Raw genomic sequence first — 27,743 nt, 5'->3', positions numbered from 1 at the left:
AATCAGTCATTTATCCAAATAAAAGAATGACCATCAGAGAGAGGTCAGGTCCCGCAGTGCAGGGAACCATTGGTTGAAAGAATGGAACAAAAAAAAGTTAAGTGCAAAAGTCATAATTTAATGACACCAAGCATGAATTGTAAAAGGCCAAAGGTAGCAGAGTAAGGAAAATCTGAAGAAAATAAGAATTAATTTCCAAGGTTTTTAGGGAAAGGGTAAGTTAGAGATGGTGCATTTAATTTTCAATTGCCTCTGGGAGGCAGCAAGGTCTGTTATGGGCACACCTAGAAATAAGTGCCCCCAATTAGCATAAAGTGAGAGCATGGGAGAGAAGGAGCCAGGAACCCATTTGTCCTCAATTAACTTCCTGCTGAGCTCCTTGAACAACTTATTAGTGGGCTGGGAGAGCCAGAAAATAATCTTCAAATTGCCACGTAATCCAAACAGTGGGATTCAAGTCAGTGCCTAGCTCCCCAATACAGTGTGAGGAGCCAGCAAGAAATGTTTATTGTGAAGAAATCTTTTTGGCAAGGATGTTATTTTGCCAGATCTGGTGTAATACCTCAGCACTGTGACAAGTGATGTGTAGAAAATGAGGGTAGCAGAAGAGAAAACAATAACAGATAATGGACGGAATTTCCCTTAAGTATCATAATGGCAAGAATACAAGAGCGATCCGCATCAGTCTGTCAGGCGCAGTCCAGACCACAATCGTCCCATACTCAATCATTTTTTGAGAGAACAGTGAGTCCTGAGTGGGCTGGGTGGTAGGGGATGAGGGGTGGGAGGAGGGGATGTGGGGCGGTGGTGGGGGGGGTGGCGGTTGGTAAGGATGCCTAAACATGCTGGTGAGCCTGACTGCAAGGTACTTGCGCTTCATTTTGGAAGGGCATCCCGATTTCATAGTGGACAGGGAGACCACCCCTCCCTACAAACATTGCGTGCCCCCCCTTCATCAGCAGCATATTTCCCCACCCCCCTCTCCGACATCGATCATCAGCATCAGGGCCCACCCAGTCGGTCCCCTTCATGATTTCTGACATACCCTCATCATGTCCCCCTTCATGCTCCACCCCAGCACAACACTCACTGCATAAGCCCCCTTCATGTCTCTCCTGTATAGCATCTCCATCATAGACCCCTCAGGCCCCACGTTGTCAGCATTGCCCCAGCACACTGGCAGTGGTCAACTGCCACTGTGGGGATGCAGGGTGGGTGCTGCTGGGGTGCCCAGTAAGCACTGCCAGTGCGCTAGGTGAGCACTGCCTGATGGAACTGCCCAGCTATATCACCAAGGGCTTCAATGGCCTTTAAGTCTCTTGGTATAGTCATCATGCCTAGTCTCCGTTAGTGGAGACTAGTAGTGATTCTTACTCGTCTTGTAGTGCGTCCCAAGGTCAGAAGGCTCCAGGAGTTGGGAGAACACAGCGTTGAACCAGCTATGCATATTTAAACACTGCTTTAAATATGCTAATCAGGCTCGTGGCCTTTCTGGGTATGATCCAGTTTACACCACTAGAAAGGGAGTGGGACAATTGTAGACTGTTTGGTGCCAGGTACGAAATCGACTTTTAGGCCTGCACGCTATTTTCTGGGATCAGCACAATCTGCGCCAGATGTGGCAAGGTTGGAAATTCACACCCAACAACTCACCCCAATAACTGGGCATGATTTCCATTCATGCCTCTTCCTATTCAGCCTCCAGTTATCCATTGTCTGCATTTGTCTTCGCTAAAAATTCAACTGAAAACTGTCCACCACTCTGAGCTTCTTAATTTTATTGGATTTTATTGGAGAAACTTCTGAAGGAGAGCATCCATCTCCACTTGGAGAGGCAAGGCTTAATCAGGGATAGTTAGCATGGCTTTGTCAGAGGGAGGTCATGCCTAACACATTTGATTGTATTTTTGGAGGAGGTGACCAGGTGTGTAGACAAGGATTGTGCATTTGATGTAGTTTATGTGGATTTCAGCAAAGTCTTTGACAAGGTCCCACATGGGATACTTGCAAAGAAGGTAAATGAACATGGGGTACAGGTAATTTGATAATGTGGATTCAAAATTGGCTCAGTTGTAGGACAGTACGAAGTCTCACAGCACCAGGTTAAAGTCCAACTAGTTTATTTGATAGTAATCCCAGTGTTCCTTCGTCAGTTGTGTGGAAGGTTCTGATCAGAGAAGGACACAGTTAACTGTATGTGACTTTATATGCCCTTCTCTGATCAGAGCCTTCCCTACACCTGATGAAAGAACAGCATTTCCAAAAGCTTGTGGAATTGCTATCAAATAAACTGGTTGGACTTTAACCTGGTGTTGTGAGACTTCTTACCGTGTTTACCCCAGTCCAATGCCAGCATCTCTACATCAGTTGTAGGAGACAGAGGCTGATGACAGAATGCTGCTTTGGTGACTGGAAGCCAGTTTCTAGTGGGTTACCACAGGAATCTGTGTTGGGTTCCCTATTATTCATTATTTATATAAACAACATTGAATGACCATGTGGGGGCTATGATTAGTAATTTTACAGATGACACAAAGGCTGGACAGGTGGTTAACAGTGAGGTTGAGTGTCTTGCGCTTCAAGAAGGTATTGACAATATGGTCAAATGGGCAGATAAGTGGCAGATGGAATTTAACCCTGAAATGTGTGCAGGGATACACTTTGGAAGGAGTAATTAGACAAGGAAGTATTCAATGAATGGCAGGACACTAGGAAATGCTGCGCAACAAAGGGGCCTTGGCATGTTTGTCAGAGATCTCTGAAGATGGAACAGCATGTTTGTAAGGTGGTGACAAAGGCATATGGAACACTTGCTTTTATCAATTGAGGCATAGATTACAAAAGCAGGGAAGTCATGTTAGAGTTGTATAGAATTTTGGAGAGGTCACAGCTAGAGTACTGTGTGCAGGTCTGGTTGCCACATTATTGAAAGAATGTGATTGCACTGGAGGGAGTGCAGAGGAGATTCACCAGGATGCTGCCTGGGATGGAACATTTAAGTTATGAAGAGAGATTGGTTAGGCTTGAGCTTTTTCTGTTGGTGCAGAGAAGACTGAGGGGCAACCTGATTAAGGTGTACAAGATTGTGAGGAGCATGGACAGAGTGGATAAGGAGCAGCTGTTCCAGTTAGTTGAAGGATCAGTCACAAAGCAACATAGGTTCAAGATGAGGGGAGATGTGTGGGAATTTTTTTTCCCCAGTGGGTATGACAATCTAGAATGCACTGCCTGGGACGATGGTAGAGACAGGTTGCCTCACATCCTTTAAAAAAGAACCTGAATGAGCACTTGGCACAAATTAACATCAAGGCTATGGGCCAAGTGCTGGTAGATGGGATTAGGTAGGAGTTCAGATGTTTCTCACGTGTTGGTGCAGCATCGATGGGCCATAGAGCCTCTTCTGCACTATATGATTTTATGATTCTACGATTAAGCCTATGCCACCTGCCATTTGCACATGCCATGAGTATGTTTTCTCACAGGAAGTCTGCTTTGGTGCTGTCTTTATTTGTTGATAATGTCTAACTATATGACTCAAACTCTACCAGTCTGTGAAAATCCCTTACCCACTTATGAAATCCCTATTCCCACTCTTTCTCTTAGGATTTATCAATGTTAGTGCCAGTGACATCTAATTTATTTCTCCACTTCCCCCATTCCTATAATAATGCTACCTGCATTCCTCTTAGTGATTTCCCCATTCCCACCTTGATAAATGTAATTGAGAATGTAAATACCCTGATTATCTTGGTTTAAGGACGTCATGAAACTTGTTGCAATTGGAGCAGGGATTTTCCATCCTCAAACGTCAGTGACAATGTAGGCGTGATTCTCATTAATCTTTGATTTGTAAAGGTGAGAGGAAGGGCTGTTAACACTGGCAGCAAACAAATCAATGGACCAAAACTGCCAGGACTTTTCCCTTCAGCACTTCCTAACTTATATTCTGGTCAGAAAAAGATGAATGAATTCGAGAGCAAAGCTTCCTTTAAAAATCCTGCTGATGTTTGTGAAAGCCTGAAATCTTGGCAAGCAACTCTGAGAGAGAAAGAACTAACAGATTATTTGCTGAGGAGTTGCGTGGGGCAGGGGGGAGGGGGGGAGAGGTGAGAATAACATGAACCAGTAGGGTTCAGTCCAAATACGCAGCATAATTGAAAAATAGAAATAGAGAAAATAGAAGGGGGAGTAGAACATTTAGCCTTTCCAACCTTCTCCGCCATTCATTTTGATCATGGCTGATCATCAAAATCCATATCCTGATCTTGCTTTCCCCCCATATCCCTTTCTCACTTTTGCCCCAATTAAGCAATGAAGTAGTTGAACTCTTTGACAAAGCAGTGAAGTTTTCGCATTCTGTGCCCGTGCGTAGGGGATTCGTCAAGCACAACCAATGTTCAAAAATCGGGTAGCTCACAGTGTACAGCTGCTCAGTTACACTGATGAAAAGAAATAGAGCTGGTCACTTTATTAACATGAGATATAATCCATCAGATTTCCTAGAGTGTTATCCTCTTGCCACTTGCTGCATATGGCAAATCAGCCACAGAGATGTGGTGACTGATGCTGTTCCATTTTTAGAGTTGTACAATGCAGGGTTGTGTTAACATTGCAGCACTGGGTATGAAAATGGATGTCACTCACCAGACCACTATTTGTCATCCAAGATTAATTGAACAAGGAATAATCAACCACAATTTTGCGAGGAGTCACATATTGATGTGAATGTGACTATGTTTACCAGACTATAGTTCAGTTGTTGTATTTTGAGTGAACTGAAGATCTTCTTGACCCATGAAAAATAGTTTATCATCTCTGTTCCTCTTACCTCTGGTTGTCTCTGAATGACAATCCATTTAGGTCTTCAGCACCGCTCAGTGAAGCCCCGTGAAAGTAGAGCCAGCCTGGAAGAGTAACTGTTGATCCCTTGCTCAATTTTCTTGGAGAATCCTGTGAGGGGAGCTAACTGAAGAACATGGTTTTGTTCAGCTGGGAGTCATTGGTTTTTGCAAACCTGTTGAGGTGTGTGAACAATAGCACTGCATGGTTGTTAATAAGTGTTAAAATGTACAATTTTGATAAACTGCTGCAGTGCAGCAATATGCAAATATGTTCAGCATTCATATTAATAGACCTGATGAAGGGAGCAATTGAAAATATTAGGGTGCAATTGGCTTAAGAGGAGAGATTACTGGAGGTTGGCTATGAAAATCTACTAAGTACTGAGATATTAGCCAGGGCAGCATGATGGCACAGTGCTAGCACTGTTGCCTCACAGTGCCAGGGACCCAGGTTCACTTCTGGCCTTGGGTGACAGTGTGGAGTTTGTACATTCTTCCCGTTTCTGCGTAGGTTTCCTCTGAATGCTCTAGTTTCCTCTCACAGTCCAAAGATGTGCAGGTTAGGTGGATTGGCCATCTAATTTTCCAAGATGTGTAGGTTAGATGGATTAGCCGCAGGAAGTCTGTGTGGTTACAAGGATAAGGGCAAGAGAGGGCCTCGGTAAGACATTTTGTCAGAGAGTTGATGTTGACTCAATGGGCTGAATGGTCTCTTCTAAACCTTAGGTATTCTATTATCCTATGATTTTCTGCATCTAATTGGTTTGGCTGTGTTCTGTGGTAAGTTTGGAAAATCCCGTGAGAAGGCCCTAGATGCCTTTCCCAGTAGAGTAAATCCAGGTACGATTGCCTCCTCCCCTATTATTTCCTGATGTGGAATGTCGGGAAATTAATTTTAATAAATTTGAATTCACTATTGAGGCCCGATGACCGAATCACCCTCCAGATTGGCATGATGTCAGAATCCTGTGATTCACAATAGTCTTTTAAAGGCACCCTGAGTTTTAAGGGGAATTCAGAGGTGAGTGTGCAAGCAGTTTAGTGCAGCACTCACAAGGTCCCAATCCATGGAAGCAGCTCCACGGATTCAGGGGAGAGATTACAGACAGCTCTCCACGGTGGCATCTTCATGGTTGTTGTGTGGTACTGGAGCAAAGACAATAATGCAAGGGGAGAAGGGAATCCTGGGTCAAGGGTCACAGTGCAAGGATGGGTCATGATAGCATAAACTGAAGAGGTTGCACCTAAAGACAGGTAGGGGTGAGAGTGTGAAGGGTCAGGATGTTGGTGGTGAAAAAAACAGCCAAATGGAACACATGCCAAAGATAAGCCCTCTTCTACAGCTGAAACTGTTTAGCTTGAGCTCAACTGACATGCTTGGGTTTAGGCTTGTCAAACAATTGTGCCCACACAAGCAGCATTAATTCCTGAGAGTGCCGATGATGACCACTCCATCAGCTTATTTGAAAAAAATGCCTCAGTTTGATTTAATTTATTTGGTTATTTCATTTATTTAAAAATTGGAATAATTGCTGCTCTGCATTCAACCCCTCACATGCAGACTTCCAAATTCATTGAGTGCAATTTTGCTGCAGAAACATTAGGTGACTGGGCAAACTTGAGAACCCTCTTAGAAAGGTGATTCTGGAATACTGAGTGATGGGTGCACTCCCAAACCATTGCTTTATGTTAAAGTACACACTGACAAGCCACCCTCATGGTCCAAGCAAGCAACAAAGCCTTTGAGTGCAGGCTAGAACAATGCTTACACCTGGGGTGAGAGTTCAGGATGTAGTCAAGTGGTTGAAGCTGTCAATACTCACTCATGTGCTGTGGCATGGTGGTGGGGTTTTGATCAAGTATCATGTGCACTGAATACTGGGCATCCCTGTGTTGGGTAGAACTCTCTGTTATGCATAAAAAGGCTTTGAGAGGCAGCTGTAAGAGAACACATGACCGAAAGTGGTCCTTAGGAGACAAGTGCCATCACGCCTCCCCCTTTGATACTGCAACGAAGAGACGACCAGCAAAGTGGAGTCTGATGACCTCCCTGTCTGCCTGATTGCTTGCAGGCAGGAGAGAAGATGGAGAAGAATGCAATGGTGGTACTTAGCTCACCAAATGTAGGAGCAGGACCCTCAAGGCCAAGGGTGGCAAGGTCTGCACGTAGAGGATGAATGCAGGAAACCATTGTTCGCAGGTGCATCAACAGACCCAGAGTCTGTAGAATGCTTGTGTGCTTGCTGCAGATGAGTGAGAAGTAATGTCGTCGATGTCAATGGGACTGGTCATGCACATATGCCAACTGCTGCAGGATTTGGCACAATGGGGACTTGAAGCGCATCCATTTCCAGTGAAAATGATTGCTGTGCTCAATTACTTCAGCAGTGGCTCCTTCCAGGACACATTAAGAAGTCTGACAACACCAGGTTTAAGTCCAACCAATTTATTTGATAGTAAATTCACAAACTTTCGAGGTTCCCCTCTTCGTCAGGTGAATGAAGAGTTCTGGCTGAGTGTTTACCCCAGTCCAACGCCGGCATCGCCACATCCTTCCAGGACTCCAGTGGGGTTCTGTATGCTTTCACCCATAAATGATACCAGGAGATCACAGATTGATTTGATGTTATCACTCTTGGAGTCACCTGTGTGGATGACTTTGGGGTACGCACTTGCTGATCCCTCTCCTAAATAGGTCCTAGGACCCCTGGCTGACTCCTAGCAGAGGAAAGGGCAGCTGGAATGAGTTCAAGATGCCCTTCCTGTCTCACATTAACACTGATGGATGTCATGAAGTGCCTCAGCCATGGAGTGCTGCTCCTGCAGCAGGACTAATGTCCCTGCCTTTGGTTGATTTTACTGTATATACAAAGAATGTGGAATGTTGGGTATATGAGTGAAAAATTTAAACAAATGTTTTCAGACATCGCTGTATCGCTGCAAAATCTTATTTGACGGAGCTGAATTTTAACCCTGTTTTCAGTTCATTGGCTGTAGAGTGCTCAGTGATATCATTAGACTGTGGATGGTGTTACATGAATGCACATCTTTCTGTTCATTTTTCATTTCACCCCCCATCACATGGACTGCCTACTTTGACCTTTATAACAATTTCCACATCTTAGGGCCAACAGATTTTCACAGAGTCAGGATGACTCTGGAGCTATTAAACAATGGTGGATGGGATCAAATTCCAGAATTCCTGCATGTCAGCCCCATTGTAAGGTTCTCCTGGATCACTGCAATTTTATTGGAGTCAGGCCGGTTTCTCTGTGATCCCTCAGAGGAGTCATGAACCATTGTCTGTACACAGGAACTTTTGAAGGGATGGGACCAAAGATATTACTCTTGTTCCCGGTCACTTTTCAGGGCTACTCGTACTCTCCATGCTAATTAATGCATCTTCCGTGCCCATTCACTCAGTGTGCCCCAGATTTATAACTAATGAACTTTATAATAACAATGACAAATGAAACTGCTGGGAAAAGAAAAAAGCAATTCAGAAATGTTCTTTGAAAAAAAAAACTGCTGTTCCTGCAAGGCTACAAAAATTTCAATTAGGTGGACCATTTAAATATCAATAACAGAAGCTTCAAATAGATCACACTTCTTAATCTTGTTCAAATATATTTGAATCATGGACAAATGGTCCCCTTCTGCACTGAGGGATTCTATGATTCTGTGAAAAATAGATCATGAAAACAGCAACCTTTACAACCGCTTAAAGATGTCAATCAAACAAACTCAACAATTCACTTCAATTGTCAAAGCAGATTTCCTGCTGAACTAATGTTTTTATTGCTCTGAGCTCTCAGCCAAACATTAACGTTTATTTATTAGTCCTAAGTAAGGCTTATATTAACATTGCAATAAAGTTACTGTGAAATTCCCCTAATTACCACAGTCTAGCTCCTGTTCAGGTCAATTCACCTAACCAACATATCTTTCAGAATGTGGGAAGAAACCAGAGCACCTGGAGGAAACCCATGCAGACATGGATAGAATGTGCAAACTGCATACCGACAATGATCCAAGCAGGGAATCAATCCCAGGTCCCTGGCACTGTGAACCAGCAGTGCTAACCACTGTGCCACCCCATGCATAATGAGGTCAAGTGGGAACCTAAATATCCAGCACAGGATGGCATCCTCATTGTCTGTTTCTGAATGTTATCAGTATTTATGCTTTGAAGCCAGTCATCCATACTGACTATTTTACTCACTTATCCAATTGTTTTACCATAAATCATTGACTGTGTTCACAGAAACACCTCATATTTCAAACACACACACATATTAACAAACAGCTTTGTTAAACAAAGTTTAAAAACTCTTCTAACTCAACTTTACAATGTTTATTTAAATATTGATCTAGTTACTTTTCCATTATGCAGAGATTTCATCTGACTATGTCCCATGCCCTGAGTTATCAGTTCTCCTGGGCAATTGTCATAAATGAAAACATTCATTCCAATTGTTTCTGCTAAGAAACCTCTAGTTAAAAACTTTGAATCCCACCAGCATGAAGGGCAGCAAGGTTTCGGTAAAAGGTAGTAGAGATTTGGAACTCTCAAGCACAAACAGCAGTTGATACTAAATCAGTTGCTATCTTTAATCTGAGATAGACAATGTTTTTGTTAAGCAAAGGTATGAAGGAATATAGACTAAAGGCAGGTGTATGGAGTTGGGCCACAAATCAGCTACGATCTCATTAAATGGTAGATATGCTCGATGGGCTGACTCCTGTTTGTATGTTCCTATGTTCGCCTGAGAGCAGCCAGTCAGTTGGAGGCCAGTAGCTATGCATTGCTCTGATAAGTAACATTCACGCCACACAAATGCCAGCCAATGACCATCTCCAACATGAGAGAATCTAATCATATCCCTTTGATTATTCATGGCATTACCACGCTGAACCCCCCATTATCAACATCTTGGGGTTATCACTGACCAAAAACTGAACTAGACCAGTCATATAAATACTGTAGTTACAAAGAGCATGTTAGAAGCTAGGAATCTTGTGGTACTAACTCATCTCCTGACACTCCAAACTCTGTCCACCATCTACAAGACTCAAGTCAGGAATTTGATGGAATACTCTCCACTGCTCCGATTGAGTCTAGATCCAACAACATTCAAGAACTTGTCAGGACAAATCAGCCCACTGAATTGGCATCCAATTCACCAGCCTTAACATCCATTTTTTCCACCACCAAAACACATTGGTAGCAGTGCCTAACATCTGTAAGCAACTCATCAAGTCACCTTTGATAACCTCTTCCAAACCTGCAACCTAGCAGAGAAGCTAAATAGGTGGTTACAAGGACTTTAAGCTAGTAAATGTGGGTTGGAGGACTCAGGGGAAGTCAATACAGTTTAAAAAAACAAATAACAAGATAGAGCATAAAGGAATGGCAAGAATTATTTGTGCCAATTTGCACATGGTTATAATCTAGTGATTATAACCTTTGAGGTCCTGTCCTTTAATTTTGTTCCTAATTCCTAATATTCCCCAAACAGGACCTATTGCCCACTCTTGCCTATGTTATTGGTCCCAACATGGATCACAAGAACTGGATCCACTCCCTCCCTCTCTAATATTGTATCAAGCTGGTTTGAGATGTCCATCAACCTGGCACCAAGTAGGTAATATGTCATGGGGCCTCTCGATCCTGCTTGCAAATGATACCATTCATACCCCTGATTGTGGAATCCCCTACCACTATAATTTTTCTTTTGGCTTCCCCTACTTCAATGGCTCCTTGTACCATGGTGCTATGTTCTGTTTACTCATCTTCCCTAGAGTCCCTACTGTCACTCATGCAGGCAGCAAAAATCTTGAACCTGTTGGACAAAGACAAAGGCTGAGGTTCCTACAAGTCTACCTCCTGAATCCCTGTACCTGCCTCATTCACAGTCACACCCTCCTGTCCTTGACCACTGGCCGAATTCAAGTTAGTTAACCCAGGGGGCATGACAGTCTCCTGACTCTCCCTCTCCTTGATGTGTTGCAGTGTCTGCAGCATGGACTCTAGCTCATCAACTCTGAACCAGCGTTCCTTCAGCAATGAACACTTGCTACAAATATGGTCACCAGGAACCACAATGGCGTCCATGAATTCCCAGATCATACAGCATCCACATTTTTTCTTTGTTTTTTAAATTACTAACTAGCCTCCCTTCTCACTAAACTCTGATCTCTGCACTCAGTTTCTTAATTTACCCCAACACAATCTTCTCAGCAGCCAATCAATTTATAGTTTTCCTGCGTGTCTGAATATTTTTTTCAAACTAAGCGAGCTGTTCCAGTGCAGTGCGAGCCTCACAGGTCCAGCTGTTTCTGCTCCTAACAAGATGTGAAGACTCCGAGTCTGGCTCTCTATTTACCTGCTCTCCAGTACAGTGTGTCCCTCGCAGGTCCGACTGCCTCCGCTCCTGAGAGGGTAAGGGGGCAGGATTTCTGCTGGGGTCCTTGATCCCCAGGAAGTTCTGCTGTTGCCAAATCATTTAATATGCTGACCTTCCCAGATGAAGAGAAAACAGGATTCTTCAACCAGTGGAGAAGACCCCCATCACCTGCATTAAATTGCACTCCTAATTGGAGCTCTAACCTGCTAAAAGATCTAGTTCTGTTCTCACGCATTCATTATCTTGATGAATCAAACATGTTCTCTGCAATTGGCTTTATGAACAATAATATCCATGCCAGTTTGAGTTCCCTCAATTGTCTATGCTGCACTCAGCCCTGATTGGAATATCATTGATTAATCTTCTTGCTTCCAGAGCACAGGCACCATCTTTAATTAGATGCCGAGCCAGGCCAATAACTGGCCATTGTGAGGAATATCACATAGAGTGACTGCATAACACAGTGAGGCTTCTGACCCTTGTCATGTCCTAATTATGTTAGGGGTTGGAGTTTTTACACAAAAAGAAAAAGATGAAGTATGCACATGTAGATTCAAAGTAAAACATAACAGCATAATTGAAAGAGATGTTCACCACACTGTACTGAGTATAAACTGAAACTAAAAGCAGGAGCTTCAAAAACCTCAATGACAAAAACACCAAATCATGTGACCCACTCTAAAAACAATCATGCAACTACTTAAATATAAAACAAGCCAATTTTTAAAATGGAAGTCCTATCCAGGTTTTAAAATGCAAAATAAAAAAAGGGGCTTTGAAGTTGATCATCACAGTGTGGGTGGGATGTGGTTGAAAGGAGGAAGGCTGGAGGTTCGGGTGAGGGGTGGAGTTGTTGAAACCCTCTACCAGGTGGCCTGTAGCTGCTGCTGCACCCAGCCAGGCAAGAAGGCTCTCCAAATTGACAGTTAAAATGGCCCCCACCCCTTCCAAGAACCTTCCTCAATTGACCTTCGTAGACTGTTAATTTGCTGATTTGGTTTCCTGTCATGTGGGCCAGAGCCCTGCCACCCATGCCCCTGATGTGCCCCTCACCACTCCCCATACCTATTTTCCAGGAACACGATACAGGGATTAGATAAAGCTGGAGAACTGATACACCAGCTGTGTGTGCGTATTTTATTGCCCACCTGCCTGCCTCTGTTCTCAATATGAACGTGGTCTCAAAATCCAGTCTGACAGAAGCACTCAGAAGCCCATGGGGAAAATCCAGCAGCACAGGTTGACACTGCGACCTCACAACACCAGGGACCTGGGTTAAATCCCGGTCTTAGGTCACTTTCTGTGTGGAGTTTGCACATTCTTCCTGTGTCTGTGTGGGTTGCTTCCGATTTCCTCCCACTGTCCAAAGATGTGCAGGTTAGGTGGATTGCTCATGCTAAATTCACCCTTAGTGTTAGGGAGACTAGCAGTGTAAACACATGGAATTATAGGGTTAGGGCCTGGATAGGATTATTGTCAGTGTAGGCTCAATGGGTCAAATGGCCTCTTTCTGCATTGTAGTGATTCTACTCTATTCTAATCTAATTCAGTTTCTCTCTCCAAAGATGCTGCCTGAATATTTCTAACATTTCCTGTTTTTATTTCAGATTTCCAGCAGCCATTATCCTTTGTATTATTTCTGTTGCTTTGATTTCTTTAATGTTTTCTTGAACCTGACAATCAAGATTGGTTGTTTTTAAGTTTTTGGTAAATTATCATTATTTAGAGATTAAGTTTTTTTTTAACTTGGTAGTCCCTATTAACTGCTGGTTTATCTTGGACCAATCAACAGTGCTCTTGAACAAGTATGACAACCAGAATGTGATAAACAGAAAGTGATTGAAAGATTTAAGACTTTGCATATTAATAAATGGAAAATTCAGAGTGCTCTTCTGATTCATGCTCACAAATCCTCATGTTTTGAGTAAAGTTCTGCACCAGAAGTCTAAATTAATAAAATCTACCCTACTGATCAATTCACCCATAATATTAGCAAATCAGAGACCATTTGGACATATTTATCCAGGCAAAATCCAACAGAATTGATGAAGTTATATCCAGGTGTTATGTAATGACATCTCTTATTTCTGAAATTTCAGGAATATCTAATTTCAGGAATATCAATGGTGCGGCATAATAAATTTATTGGACTAAACTAATATAGTATTGACTATATTAATGTGGAAAAGATGAAGAATGGTCACTGACACTTGAAATATTGGGGGAATATGCTGCTCCCATCATTGGAGATGTGGGGATAGCAGTGGGGATCAGAAAATCCCGTGGGAGTCCCAAAACTCACCCCCACCCCATTCATAATGTAATTGGTCTCCTGGCGTTGAACACTGGGTTCTCCATATGATTACATTTAAATATAGTTATCAGGCCTTTACGCCTGTTCGTCCCACTCTCACGGTAAATTGTCCACTTGGTGAATTACAACATATTTTCCATGACATGCACTGGTGAGGACCCATCAGAGGCACACAAGTGAATGCACCTCAGGGGGAAGAGGGTCATGTCTGGGAACAATCCCTTGACACTGCAGTGGCAATATTCGGGTGTTGTGCCACAGGAGGCAGCTCCAGCACAGTTTTGGGGGAGGTGATTTCATGGGAAGGGAGTTTCATGATTGGGAAGTGGTGGCGGGGAGGATGTTTTTATATTGTTTTAAATTAGGGCACCTTTTAAACATGGCACCCCATTCTTTTTCAAACCTAAGTTGCTGGTGGAGTGGGCACTGATGGCGCGATGTCTTGATACCTGCCCCTTAACTTTTTTCACCAAATGGCTCTCAATATGGCAGAGTGAGCCACTCTCAGGGCCAGGGGCTTCCACCCTGTTTTCCCACCTACTGCGCCACTCTGCCAAAGAACATTCCATCCATTAACTCTCTACACTGTTGCAGCTGCACCTGCTGAGATTTCAAGCATTTTCTGCCTTTTATTACATAGGCACTGGTGATGTGTTTAATAAATATTTTATTAAATTTAACAAACAATACAAAATATTCCTTTCCTTGAATTACAAACAAATCTTCATATACTTCCACTTATAGAAGTTTCTTTTCATCAAAGCATCCAAATAGCACAGGCTCTCTGTAGATTCATCTAATTAATCCCATTCCCCAAGATATGTTATGCATAGATAATAAGCAAATGTTAAAATTGGCAAATGTGACCATTGTGGATTGCGATTACAACATTATTTATGAATGGCAGGATAGAGAGCCACAAGTCCAAACAGTACCTTGAATTAATCTAACTAATCTTTACACTAAAGTCACATTACACATCAACAAAGCCCCTTATTTACGCGTAAATTGTCATTGTAACTTGAACTGTCACAATAATACTTAAATGCCACAGGAACATTTTACAGATTCATTCCCCTCTTTGGTGCATGAATGTTTTCAACAAAATCAGGAGGAATTTTACTTCTGTCACAAATAAATCAAATAACTCTTCATTAGTTACTGGGAAAAGAGCTGATTAAGAATAGAATGAAAAATTCACATTGCTGAGGTCCCATTTGTTCATTTGGAGGTTAAAGACCCCATGGCGCTATTCGATGAAGAGCAGGATGTTCTTCTGACGTTATGGTCAATATTCTTCCTTCAACTACTACAAGAAACAGATTAACTAGTCATTTGTTTAATTGCTGCTGACGGAACCTAGCTATGGGCAAAATGGTGTTTTGTTTACACATCAACAGTATCTTCACAATGTTATTGATTCTGTGTGAAATGCCTTGGGATATTTTTGCGAACCGGGTCAAGTGTTCAGAAAATGTAAGTTTGATGCTCTTTTATGGAAGCTTACCTCAGGCTGGTTCATCCTTTTCAGAGATCAAATTAACTGAGTAGAGATCGTGATAGTGCAAATTATAGATATATCTGTGGGAAGGGCAAGATGAACCATCCTTAAATTCTTATTTCTTTATATTTATCCATTGTTTTTCGTATTAGTCAGTCACTTCTATGGTTTGTGTGCAGGGTACTTCTCAGAACTTAAAGTTTGCTGCTGACATAGACGATATACTTTCTATGATCACAGGCACAATGAGATCTGTATGAGCTCCCGTCTATAATTATATGATTTCTGGGTCATTAGATTCTGCCGTCACGGAATTGTTCTTCCATTTTGAGAATATTCAGATGCCTTAATGTGCTTTTCTGGCATAAGGTACCTCAACTTCTTCCAAAAGTGTGACTTTTGCGATAGAGATGCACTTCTCCACTTCACTCTCCTGTTTGATCTCCAAATAAGCTGAAGTGACTGCGGCAAAACTGTAATATCTCCTATTGGATTATATTCAATAAGTATTGGTTTTATTAATCTCTCAACTAAAGCTTGATGGAGACCTGTCATCAATTCATACATGGAACTATCGTCTGCCATGCATTCAGCACAAAGTACTATAATTAATCTTCTGCATTTGTTAATGTAGGAAAGTATGTCACTTGCAGAAGCTGAAAAACAAAATAAACGTTTTAGATGAACAAATAATTTAAAGTAAATAGCAAAGCATTTATTTAAATTGAGTCTTTAATGTATTAAATTGTTCCCAGCTGCTTGCCAGGATTGGTATAAAGCAAAATTTGTCATTGAGCCACATAATGCAATATTCAGGCAGATGGACCAAAGGTTGGTCAAAGAGTATCAATGAATATCAAGGAGTGACTTAAAAGTCAAAAAAGAGGAAGAACTGTTCATTGCGGAAAATCTATCAGTTAGGGCCTAGGGATCTGAAGGCACAGTCACAGATTTGTAAAAACTCTTTCATGGAACATAGATGTCTTTGACAAGGGCAGCATTTTTATTATCTATCCTTAATTGCCTTTGAGGAAGTGGTGGTGAGCTGCCTTTTTGAACCACTGCAATCACAATTCTGTTAGGATTAGAGTTCCAGGATTTTGACCCAGCAACAGTGAGGGAGCAGCAATATAGTTCCAAGTCAGGATTGTGGGCACTTTGCAGGGAAACTTGCAAGTGATGGTGTTCCCATGCATCTGCTATCCTTATCCTTTTTGCTGGTAGAGGTTGCTGTATCTGTGTGTTGGTGTTGGAGGGAATGGATGTTGAAGATGGGGTGACAATCAAGCAGGATGATGTGTTCTAGATCGTGTTGAACTTTTTGAATAGTGACTTCTTTTGTTCTTTGCTGGATTTCTAATTGCCCGAATGGCTTGCCAGACCATTTCAGAGGACAAATAAAAGTCAATCACATTGCTGCAAATCTGGAGTCATGTCCAGGCTAAGTAATAATGGCAGATTTGTTTCCCTAAAGGAATTTACTGAATCAGATGAGTTTTCAAAACAACCATTTCATAATCCAGATTTAAAGCCAGATTTTTATGGAACTCAAATTTCACCATCTGCCATTGTGGATTCAAACCCAGGTCCCCAGACCATTACCCTGATCCTTAGAATTACTAGACCAGTGACAATACCACTCTGCCACTACGTCCCTGGTACACTCCTGAGTTGTGACTTGCAGATGGCGACCAACTTTGGGGAGTCAGGGGGTCAGTTATCCTCTGCAATGTAACAAGTTTCTGTCCTGGTCTTGCAGCCATGGTATTTATATTACTGGTCCAGTTCAGTTTCTGGTCAGTGGTAACCCCCAGATATTAAAATAGGGGATTCTCAAGAGACTTGAATATAATCAACACAGATATCTCAAAAGGACCCTTGTGCTACTCACTAGTCACAGCCTGCCCACCTGAGAGTGACCCGATTTTCCTACTTTCTGTTTTCTGTGAAATTCACAACCATTGGGAGTACTTAAAATAAATAGCATATAGATGAATTCAAGGGAATCTAATATACAGGTGATTTAAAGAGAATCTAATGAGTCTATTTAGTGCTGTATATGTTGTGTAATTCAACCTAATTATGATCTGCCATGAATGGTGGTCACTTGTGCACCAGATATGTATAAATTTGCAACCCTTGGATTTGGTGATTTGCAAGATTAGAAAAGAATAAATCCACCTTACCTCCTCCTGGAAGAACATCACGTTCAAAAATGCACAGTCGGTAACCAAATTTTTGTTCTAGAATTGCAGGTAATAGTTCCAACGCAAATGTTTCTTCCTCAGCACTGAGGAGAGTTTTATGGCTCTTAAGGAGCAACACATAGGCGTCATATTCCTTATTGTCTGAAAATTAAGTTTGGAGCATCAGCATTAATCCATATATTTAAAGAAAAACAAGAAGATAAAATGTAATAGTTTCTTCTTTAAAAGTAGATATATAGCACTGGATGCAAGATTTTAGTTGTGAGAGTGTGAGTGCTATGAACAGTTGTTGACCTAATATTTTAGACCTTCTACCAAATGTAAACAGACCAGTGACAACTCCAAAACGTTTACCATTGCTATAGCCATGGTACTGCTCCCCCAGGCCTACAGCGAGGCAAAACTGAGTAATTTAATACACCCATTCAAAATACTATGACATGCAAAGGACACCTGTTGCATTCTTAGTTCAAACGGGCTGTGTACCGTGCATGCTGTGAAGAATCAGTTGTCGTCAACTGATGAAGATGCCAAAAGTAGTTTTATCTACATGTTTGTATGACCAGGGGGAGCAAGACTGCTTCTCCAGGCTTCACCAGACCAAACTGAGTATGTGCCTCTCTGACTTCCTCACACCCATCACTTTAGACCTCCAGAATTCTTTCTTTCTTAGTTTCCCATGGCCGTTAGGCCAACTGCCCTGATGCAGCATGGTGGTCATGATGTGGAGATGCCGGCATTGGACTGGGGTAAACACAGTAAGAAGTCTTACAACACCAGGTTAAAGTCCAACAGGTTTATTTGGTAGCAAACGCCACTAGCTTTCAGAGCATTTGCTGGTCTTTTGTCAGGTGAGTGGGAGATCTTTTCACAAACAGGGCATATAAAGGCACAAACCCAATTTACAGAATAATGATTGAAATGTGAGTCTTTACAGCTAATCAAGTCTTAAAAGTACAGACAGTGTAAGTGGAGAGAGCATTAAGCACAAGTTAAAGAGATGTGTATTGTCTCCAGACAGAACAGTTAGTGAGATTTTGCAAGTCCAGGCAAGTCATAGGGGTTACAATAATCCGTTCCCCCCCCACCCCACCATGACTTGCCTGGACTTGCAAAATCTCACTAACTGCCCTGTCTGGAGAAAATACACATCTCTTTAACTTGTGCTTAATGCTCTCTCCACTTACACTGTCTATACCTTTAAGACTTGATTAGCTGTAAAGACTCACATTTCAATCATTATTCTGTAAATTGAGTTTGTGCCTTTATATGCCCTGTTTGTGAAAAGATCTCCCACACACCTGACAAAGGAGCAGCAAAAGCTCCGAAAGCTAATGGCGTTTGCTACCAAATAAACCTGTTGGACTTTAACCTGGTGTTGTAAGACTTCTTACAGCATGGTGGCACAATGGTTAGCAATGCTGTCTCACAGTGCCAAGGACTCGGGTTTGATTCCCGGCTTAGGTGACTGTGTGGAGTCTGCACGTTATTGTCATGTCTGCCTGAGTTTCCTTTGAGTGCTCCGGTTTCCTCCCACAATCCAAAAGACATGCTGGTACGGTGCATTGGCCATGCGAAATTTTGTTGTACTTGAACAGGCACCCAGGGGATTTTCACAGTAACTTCATTACAGTGTTAATGTAAGCCAACTTGTGACACTAATAAATAAATTTTAACTTTAATCTTTAAGTTCTCCTATAGGCTGGAAGTGTGTTTTTTTTTAAATTGTGAAAACTTATTTAATCTATTCATGACAGGATTGGTGGTTCCTTGGATAGACTACAGAGTGTGTTCAAAATCACTTCTTTCTGTAAGTATCTCCAACGCGCCTATTGTTTTTCTGCATTTACATACATGTAAATATTACTTTTCTCTTTGGGGACAAGGAACAGCAAGGGGAATAATGAACAAACAAGTTGGGTAGCATGATGGAACCTTTGGAAATCCTTTGAATAATAAATGAGATGTTTTCTAATGAATGTTGCTGGAATCAAGAGCTTGAATAAAGTAAAGATTCAAAAATAGGGTACATTAAAGATGATAGAGCAGTGCAGTGGGCTGGGAGAATTGCCCCCAACTTGTGGTTGGTAATCATTTGCTGGAGTTAGCTCAGAGTTATACTGTTTGAGATGATTGTGTTTGGACATGTCTCAGAGTTCAGGAACATGGATAAATGGAATTGGGTTAATTCCAGAATACAATACCTGCATATAGCTATTATTGTAGTTTTGTATATCTTTCTTTTGTATTGAAGCCTTTTATGTTGTGTGTTTTTACATATTCATAAACATTTTTTTATGGTTAAAACAAGATTAGGCCTCTCCTTTACTGGTTTATATATCTGTCTTCACATCATACCAAATTGACAAAACACACACTTAAGAACCAGTGTTCCACATTACACTCTGGGTTTTGGGATAACATCACATCGAACAACAGTGGGATTCTCAACACGTATATACTTAAAATTCATAACAAGATATTTTAGTCTGTGTACAAAAATTGATGATTTAAACCCTATATAATGAAAGTGATCCTTGCCATGTCTGAAACGGTTGGTCCAAATCCTGTCTGATACAGGTGAATCGAGCCCTATCTGATACAGGTAATGCTAGTCCTGTCTGATACAGGTGATCCTTGCCGTGTCCGATACAAGTGATGCTAGCCTTGTCCGATTACAGGTGATGTTAGCCCTGTCTGATACAGGTGATGCTAGCCCTGTCCGATTACAGGTGATGCTAGCCCTGTCTGATACAGGTGATATTAACCCAGTCTGATACAGGTGATGCTAGCCCTGTCTGATACAGGTGATGCTAGCCCTGACTGATACAGGTGATGCTCGCCCTGTCTGATACAGGTGATACTAACCCAGTCTGATACAGGTGATGCTAGCCCTGTCTGATACAGGTGATGCTAGCCCTGACTGATACAGGTGATGCTCGCCCTGTCTGATACAGGTGATACTAACCCAGTCTGATACAGGTGATGCTAGCCCTGTCTGATACAGGTGATGCTAGCCCTGACTGATACAGGTGATGCTAGCCCTATCTGATACAGGTGATGCTAGCCCTGTCTGATACAGGTGATGCTAGCCCTGTCTGATACAGGTGATGCTAGCCCTGTCTGATACAGGTGATGCTCGCCCTGTCTGATACAGGTGATATTAACCCAGTCTGATACAGGTGATGCTAGCCCTGTCTGATACAGGTGATGTTCGCCCTGTCTGATACAGGTGATATTAACCCAGTCTGATACAGGTGATGCTAGCCCTGTCTGATACAGGTGATGCTAGCCCTGTCTGATACAGGTGATGCTAGCCCTGTCTGATACAGGTGATGCTCGCCCTGTCTGATACAGGTGATGCTCGCCCTGTCTGATACAGGTGATGCTAGCCCTGTCTGATACAGGTGATGCTCGCCCTGTCTGATACAGGTGATTCTAGCCCTGTCTGATACAGGTGATACTAACCCAGTCTGATACAGGTGATGCTAGGCCTGTCTGATACAGGTGATGCTCGCCCTGTCTGATACAGGTGATGCTCGCCCTGTCTGATACAGGTGATGCTAGCCCTGTCTGATACAGGTGATGCTAGCCCTGTCTGATACAGGTGATGCTCGCCCTGTCTGATACAGGTGATACTAGCCCTGTCTGATACAGGTGATGCTAGCCCTGTCTTATACAGGTGATATTAACCCAGTCTGATACAGGTGTTGCTGGCCCTGTCTGATACAGGTGATGCTCGCCCTGTCTGATACAGGTGATACTAGCCCTGTCTGATACAGGTGATGCTAGCCCTGTCTGATACAGGTGATATTAACCCAGTCTGATACAGGTGATGCTAGCCCTGCCTGATACAGATGATGCTCGCCCTGTCTTATACAGGTGATGCTAGCCCTGTCTGATACAGGTGATGCTAGCCCTGTCTGATACAGGTGATGCTAGCCCTGTTTGATACAGGTGATACTAGCCCTGTCTGATACAGGTGATGCTAGCCCTGTCTTATACAGGTGATATTAACCCAGTCTGATACAGGTGATGCTAGCCCTGTCTGATACAGGTGATGCTTGCCCTGTCTGATACAGGTGAATCTAGTTCTGTCTGATATAGGTGATGCTAGCACTTTCTGCTATGATTTATTCTAGCCCTGTCTGACAGAAGCACTCCATTCCTAGCCCTGTTTGAGTTAGTTGGGCTGTTTTTGATATTAAACCAAAATACTATCTGTACGTATGCTTTCTTTTTGTAATCTTACCTTCCAGAGTTTCATCCCCGGACATGAAGTCTCTGAAGCAAAGGACAAAGTAAATCTTGAACCTCACGTACATAACTGATACAACGATGAAAGTTGCCACTGTTATTATTATTATTTTTATTAGCTGGACTGTTGGACCAGTTTCACTCTTGTCTGTGAAAACTTAAATAACATTTTTGGTCATTATCAAAAATCTGGAATATCAATCTGACACTGCAGCCCGCATTATCCAAAAATACTGTGGTTTCTGCAGCTGCTGGCACTGAATAAACATCATTTGCGTAATGTAACTAGTCAGGCTTCAACAATATTGTTTGTGCACACATTGTACAATTTACATATTTTATTTACTCAAGTGAAGTGAGCTGAAATTAATGCATCATCAATATACTTATGACATAGTTTAACTTGAAACCAGTTGTTAATTTATAGAAGATGTTGTAACAAAGTACCCCCTATTCCCACCAAAAATTGTTTTTACAGTAAATGCCATGACATCAGATTGTACTGTTCCAAACTTCACACAAATACTCTGACAAAAGGTCATTCAGACTCAAAATGTTGGCTCTATTCTCCCTCCACAGATGCTATCAGACCTGCTGAGATTTTCAGCATTTTCTGTTTTTGTTTCAGATTCCAACATCCACAGTGTTTTGCTTTTACCTGACACAAATACTTTTGGACAACGTGCAAAATATGGCAGTTGCCGGAAATCGGAAACAAGAACAGAAAATTTGGGAAATGCTTAATAAATATTCAACAGACAGCATTTGTGGGAAAGAAACAAACAAGTGAATGTTTCAAGTATGAACCTTTCATTGGAAACGGAAGTTATTACCAATAAATTTAAAAAGGAACAGTGAAAGAAGAAAAGAAAATGCAAATAAAGAACCGGAAAGGAAAGTATAACTCTTTAAGTTACTTAGGTTTGAACAGGTAATTGCTAACTGGCAAAGATATCTTGTCACTGCCTTTTATTCCCATTTTCCCACATTTCTGCAATACGTAAGAATATAAGAGATAGTGTAATGATTTCAATCAGGCAATTGAGGTTGGCCTATTGGAGTATGAACTCCCTAATTAAGGATCCAATTGATGGGCCATCAGGCAGTCTTTACCTTGTATCTAACCGGGAGTGTCAGTTCCTGTGACACTTCTGGAGGTAGACTGCTGACTGATAGCATTCTGTGTACTGCTGTTAGAGTTGTAAATAAAGGGATTTTAGTGAAGGGACTTCTGCCTCCAAAGGCTTATTAAAGATAGAAACTGCAGTAGGCCAATTTGCCTTTTCAGTGTACTTTGTCATTCAGTAAGAGCATGCCGATCTAATTGTGGCCATAATTCTACTTTCCTGACTGTTCCCACCCTGATTCCCTTGTAGGTCAAAAACCTGTCTGATTCAGTCCTGAATAAATTCAGTCAACACAGTAAAAAGTCTGACAACACCAGGTTTTAGTCCAACCTATTTATTTGATAATATTCTCACTAGCTTTCGAGGGGACAGCCTCTTCATCAGGTGAATGGAGAGTTCTGGCCTCAGACAGAGCATATAAAGCACAGACAGTTTAGAGATTACTGATTAAAATGCGAATCCTTACACCTAACCTGCTGTTCAAGACCTGAAGTGGCTGACAATGTGAGTGGTAGGAGCACTGATCACAGTTTAAAGAGATGTGTATTGTCTCCAGACAGTACAGTAAGTGAGGTTTTGCAAACCCAGGCAAGTCACGGGGGTTACAGATAGTGCGACATGAACCCAAGATCCCATGTCGCACTATCTGTAACCCCCGTGACTTGCCTGGGTTTGCAAAACCTCACTTACTGTACTGTCTGGAGACAATACACATCTCTTTAAACTGTGATCAGTGCTCCTACCACTCACATTGTCAGCCACTTCAGGTCTTGAACAGCAGGTTAGGTGTAAGGATTCGCATTTTAATCAGTAATCTCTAAACTGTCTGTGCTTTATATGCTCTGTCTGAGGCCAGAACTCTCCATTCACCTGACGAAGAGGCTGTCCCCTCGAAAGCTAGTGAGAATATTATCAAATAAATCGGTTGGACTAAAACCTGGTGTTGTCAGACTTTTTACTGTGTTTACGCCAGTCCAACGCCGGCATACCCACATCATAAATTCAGTCAACGCAGACTCTACTGCTCGCTGGCGAAAAGAATTACAAAAATGTGTGCCCTCTAGGGGAAATTCCTCCTCACCTGCATCCTAAATATGAGACCCCTCAACTTGAAATTGTGCCCCCTCCCACCCCCAGTTCTAAATTCCCTGAGGAGTGGAAACACCATCTCAGCACTCTCAGAGTCTTACATATTTTAATAAGTTCTCCTCTCCTCTCCTTATTTTAATAAGTTCCCCTCTCAACCTTCTAAATTCATCAAAACACTTTCCCGTGCGGGATTATGTTTTGTTCAGTTCCCTTTTCCCCCCGTTCAGTTCCTTCTTAAATGCTGTACATCTGCAATATCCTCCACTTCTAACAAAGGGTGGGATTTTCCAGCCACACGCGCCCCAAAACAGGAAAATCCCACGCGAGGTCAACGGTCCTTTGCATAGCCTGCCCCCTGCCTGTTACAATTCCCATGGCGGGCGGGGTGGGAAAATTCCACTCCGAGGGTTCATTCCTTAAAAGTTAATTTTGTCGAGTTGTTCTTGTTCCTTTATATATATTTATATTTCACATTAATAGAGCTCATGCAAAAAATTGACACGTGCATTTTAACTCACTAAAATTGGAAGAGTGCAGCCCAGAAAGAAATTGAGACTGGCCCTTCTTTTCCAATTTCATGCTTGCTTTAATTAGTTGTGTCCCTAGAGTTCAGGTGAACAGAAACAGGGAATTGATGCTCATGGAAACGTAAACAGTGACCAAAGGCAGGCTAATTAAACCCGGAGTGCATTGCAAATCAAGTCAATTCTATCCTCACTAACATCCAGAGCAGCTATTTAACAGAAGTGAAAATTTACTTGAATCTTCCCTTTGCTTGCCATGGAATGGCACAGTGGCACAGTGGTTAGCATTGCTGCCTCACAGCACCAGAGGCCTAGGTTCAATTCCCAGCTTAGGTCACTGTCTGTGTGGAGTTTGCACGTGTCTGCATGGGTTTCCTCCCACAGTCTGAAAGACGTGCTGGTTGGATGCATTGACCTGAACAGGTGCCAAATTGTGGCAACCAGGGGAATTTCACGGTAACTTCATTGTGGTGTTAATGTAAGCCTTACTTGTGCCTAATAACTAAACTTTTACTTTAAAAGCACATGGGCAGCATGGTAGCACAGTGGTTAGCACTGTGGCTTCATAGCTCCAGGGACCTGGGTTCAATTCCCAGCTTGGGTCACTGTCTGTGTGGAGTTTACACATTCTCCTCGTGTCTGTGTGGGTTTCCTCTGAGTGCTCCGGTTTCCTCCCACAGTCTAAAGATGTGCGGGTTAGGTTGCTTGGTCATGCCAAAGTTGCCCCTTAGTGTCCTGAGATGCGTAGGTTAGAGGGATTATGGGTAAATGTGTCGGTATATGGGGATAGGGCCTGGGTGGGATTGTGGTCGGTGCAGACTCGATGGGCCACATGGCTTTTTTTTGCACTGTAGGGATTCTATGAGCACACAATTATATCACCATAGTTATTGTTTCAGCTGACTTGACATGGACTTGGATCTCCCTGACCAGTACCAATTAGTATCAGTTCACTTTTTAGACTATCCATCAGAATAAAAGGACAAGAAGCAGTGTTAGAGTTGCTCAGTTGTGATTTTACCATCTTATTATGAAAGAATGGAATACCTCTTTCTAGAATAATGATGTTACCGATTTGGTAAGTGTCCGGACAATTTAAAACACACTTAAAAGATTGATTCAAATACTCTGCTTTAACTTCGGTGAACACAAGTGGTCTGATCAAGAATTTTCTGTTATCTTCAGTAACAAGCCTAAAAGGTACAGAAGTGTGAACATTTTATAATGGAAAATACCAAATGACTTTAACAAAATAAATAATTTCTACTTCAGCAAACAGAACAGAGGGAGAATGGGAGATGATTATTATTGATGAGAGAATGTAAAACTCTACCGTTTACATCTCCTTGCCCGTTTCTTCTCAAGGAATGACTGGTATGTCATTTTAGCCATGAATATGGAACTTGAATAGAATGGACAATCAACAGTTCCCATTACACAAGAAATCTGCAGAAAAACATCTCTAAAATCTCTTGGTGAAATCTCGAGCCCATGTTGCGACAGGGGCTCAAGATCCGGAAGTTGCAGTTCTCATTGGCGCCCTTCCCTGGTGACGCCATCAGGTTCACTTGTTTTTTACGCATTAGCATGCATTTTAATACCAAAATCCTGCTTCCCTCTCTGTATCTTGACCCCCTCCCACCCTGCCAGATATTGACAACAGTCTGAAGTGACATCACATTGATGCAGTTCACACTGACATGAACCTGTCATTGGGGTCTGTCTCCCTGAGGGTATAAAGGTAGGTATAGCCCTTGGGGAAGAGGGCCAAGGCTAGGCACTGTCCTGGCACTGCCCCTTGGCACAGGTTGGCACTGCCAGGTTGATACTGTCAACCTGTGCAAGGGACAGGTCACAGAGGTAGCCTCATTGGAGGTGGGGTGTTAATGTTGCTGTGCTTGTGGCTGGCAGCAATCTGACGATTGGGGGATGCCAGATGCTGGTGATGGTCATTGCGAGGGGATGTTAGTGGCTTTGACTGTGGGAGGGAAGGGATCAATGATAGCAGGGTGGGGTGAGGGGAGAAGGGGCCAGTAATGACAACAGAGGAGAGAAGGGGCTGATGATCACAGTGCAGGATGAGTGAGAGATCAGAGCGAGCATTTGCTCTGATTTGGGGGGTGCAAAGGGGACCCCTCATTCCTCAATGGTGGAGTCAGGGGAAGTTTATTGGAGTTCTGATCAGGGCGCCCTTTAAAGATGGTGCCCCGATCTCTGAGCAGCCAGGTTTGCTGGTGTGTTTAAGCCCTGTCCACCTCTATGATGGCATGATTCACATCCCACTGATTTTTTTTTGGCAGAGTGTGATCAAATCTGGAAAGGAAACCAATTGGTTTATTGGTGAGAAATACACCAGTTTTCTCACCAAAACAACACTGCCATTTTTTGATAAGATTACGTTCATTGAAATCAAAACATTGTCACTATCACTTATAATCCAACAGTGGTATTAACCCAAAATGTTCCTAATCACTCTCGGGCCAAAGGATAGAAATTCTCACCCACGGCAGCGATAGAAATGTGTAACATGGGAAGGCCCTAGTTATTTACAATAGGTAAAGCTGTGGGAGCAAACACCATGGCAGAATATGTACATTTACTCCAAATGGAAAAGGCTTGATGGATTTTTGTATGAATAAGAACAAGAATAAAATCTGCACTTCTCTGTGGTTTATTTAATGAAAAGCATGAAGGTTGACACACAGGGCAGGGTAGGTGTAGGAGGATGCGGCGGCGCGGGCTCGTTGGGCCGAAGGGCCTGTTTCCCGTGCTGGGTTGTTCTTTGTTCTTTGATTGTTTGAATGTCACCATGCAGCATAACTCCTCACAAAATTAGCAGAGGGTGTAATAACCAACATACCGGAGAATAAAGGGAGTTAATGATTGAACTCTATGGATTAATGATACTACTTTGTCATTCTTCTCATGCAAGCAATTAAGAATAAGATACCATTACACCAAATACAATATACATATTAGTCCACTCTTACCTTTCAGAACTTTCATACACTGTATCATTTTCATTCTTATTAAAAATCCAATATAGTATGCAGAATTCATTCATTCTATAGCCAAAAATAGCTTTGCATTCAATTTCTCTTTTTTCACCTAATACAAAAAAAACAGTAATGCAAGTGATTATGTTTTGCTGTGGCCAGTAAAACAAGCATTTGTTGTCTGTTACTTTTTAAAACTATTCTTATAACCTAAATGATCTCAAAAATATCATCAGATTCCCTATCACTTCAAACAAACTAAAAATATATGTTGGAACTAAAAACCTATGAGCCTTTCAGAGTGGCTACAAATTAAGTCAAGGCCTTGTCCTGGTAATTCTCAGTGAATGAGATCTCAGCTTAACTGCCAAGGTCACTGTCCTGCTAATTTTTTAGCCACTTCTAATAGAGAAGTGCTTACAATTTGGACATCAGCAACATGTCTGTCTGTGTGCAGTTTGCACATTCTCTCCGTGTCTG

General features: G+C 42.2%; 1 protein-coding gene across 1 annotated transcript in view; it reads right to left on the bottom strand.

Annotated features, from left to right (window-relative positions):
* Positions 1–14,267: 14,267 nt before the first annotated feature.
* LOC145349293 (interleukin-18 receptor 1-like) overlaps positions 14,268–27,743 on the bottom strand; it is a 28,322-nt gene continuing 14,846 nt past the window's right edge. The window contains exons 7-11 of the mRNA XM_080197800.1: positions 27,258–27,375; positions 25,315–25,460; positions 21,523–21,675; positions 17,250–17,411; positions 14,268–15,719 (exon numbers count right to left, since the gene is read on the bottom strand). Of these exons, the coding sequence (XP_080053926.1) occupies positions 15,370–15,719; positions 17,250–17,411; positions 21,523–21,675; positions 25,315–25,460; positions 27,258–27,375 (929 nt within the window). The 3' untranslated portion in view covers positions 14,268–15,369. The remainder of the gene's footprint in view (positions 15,720–17,249; positions 17,412–21,522; positions 21,676–25,314; positions 25,461–27,257; positions 27,376–27,743) is intronic.

Source organism: Carcharhinus amblyrhynchos, chromosome 10 (assembly GCF_965287045.1).
Source record: "Carcharhinus amblyrhynchos chromosome 10, sCarAmb.v2.hapA, whole genome shotgun sequence".
NCBI lineage: Eukaryota > Metazoa > Chordata > Chondrichthyes > Carcharhiniformes > Carcharhinidae > Carcharhinus > Carcharhinus amblyrhynchos.
This window is presented reverse-complemented; position numbering and strand designations above follow the sequence as displayed.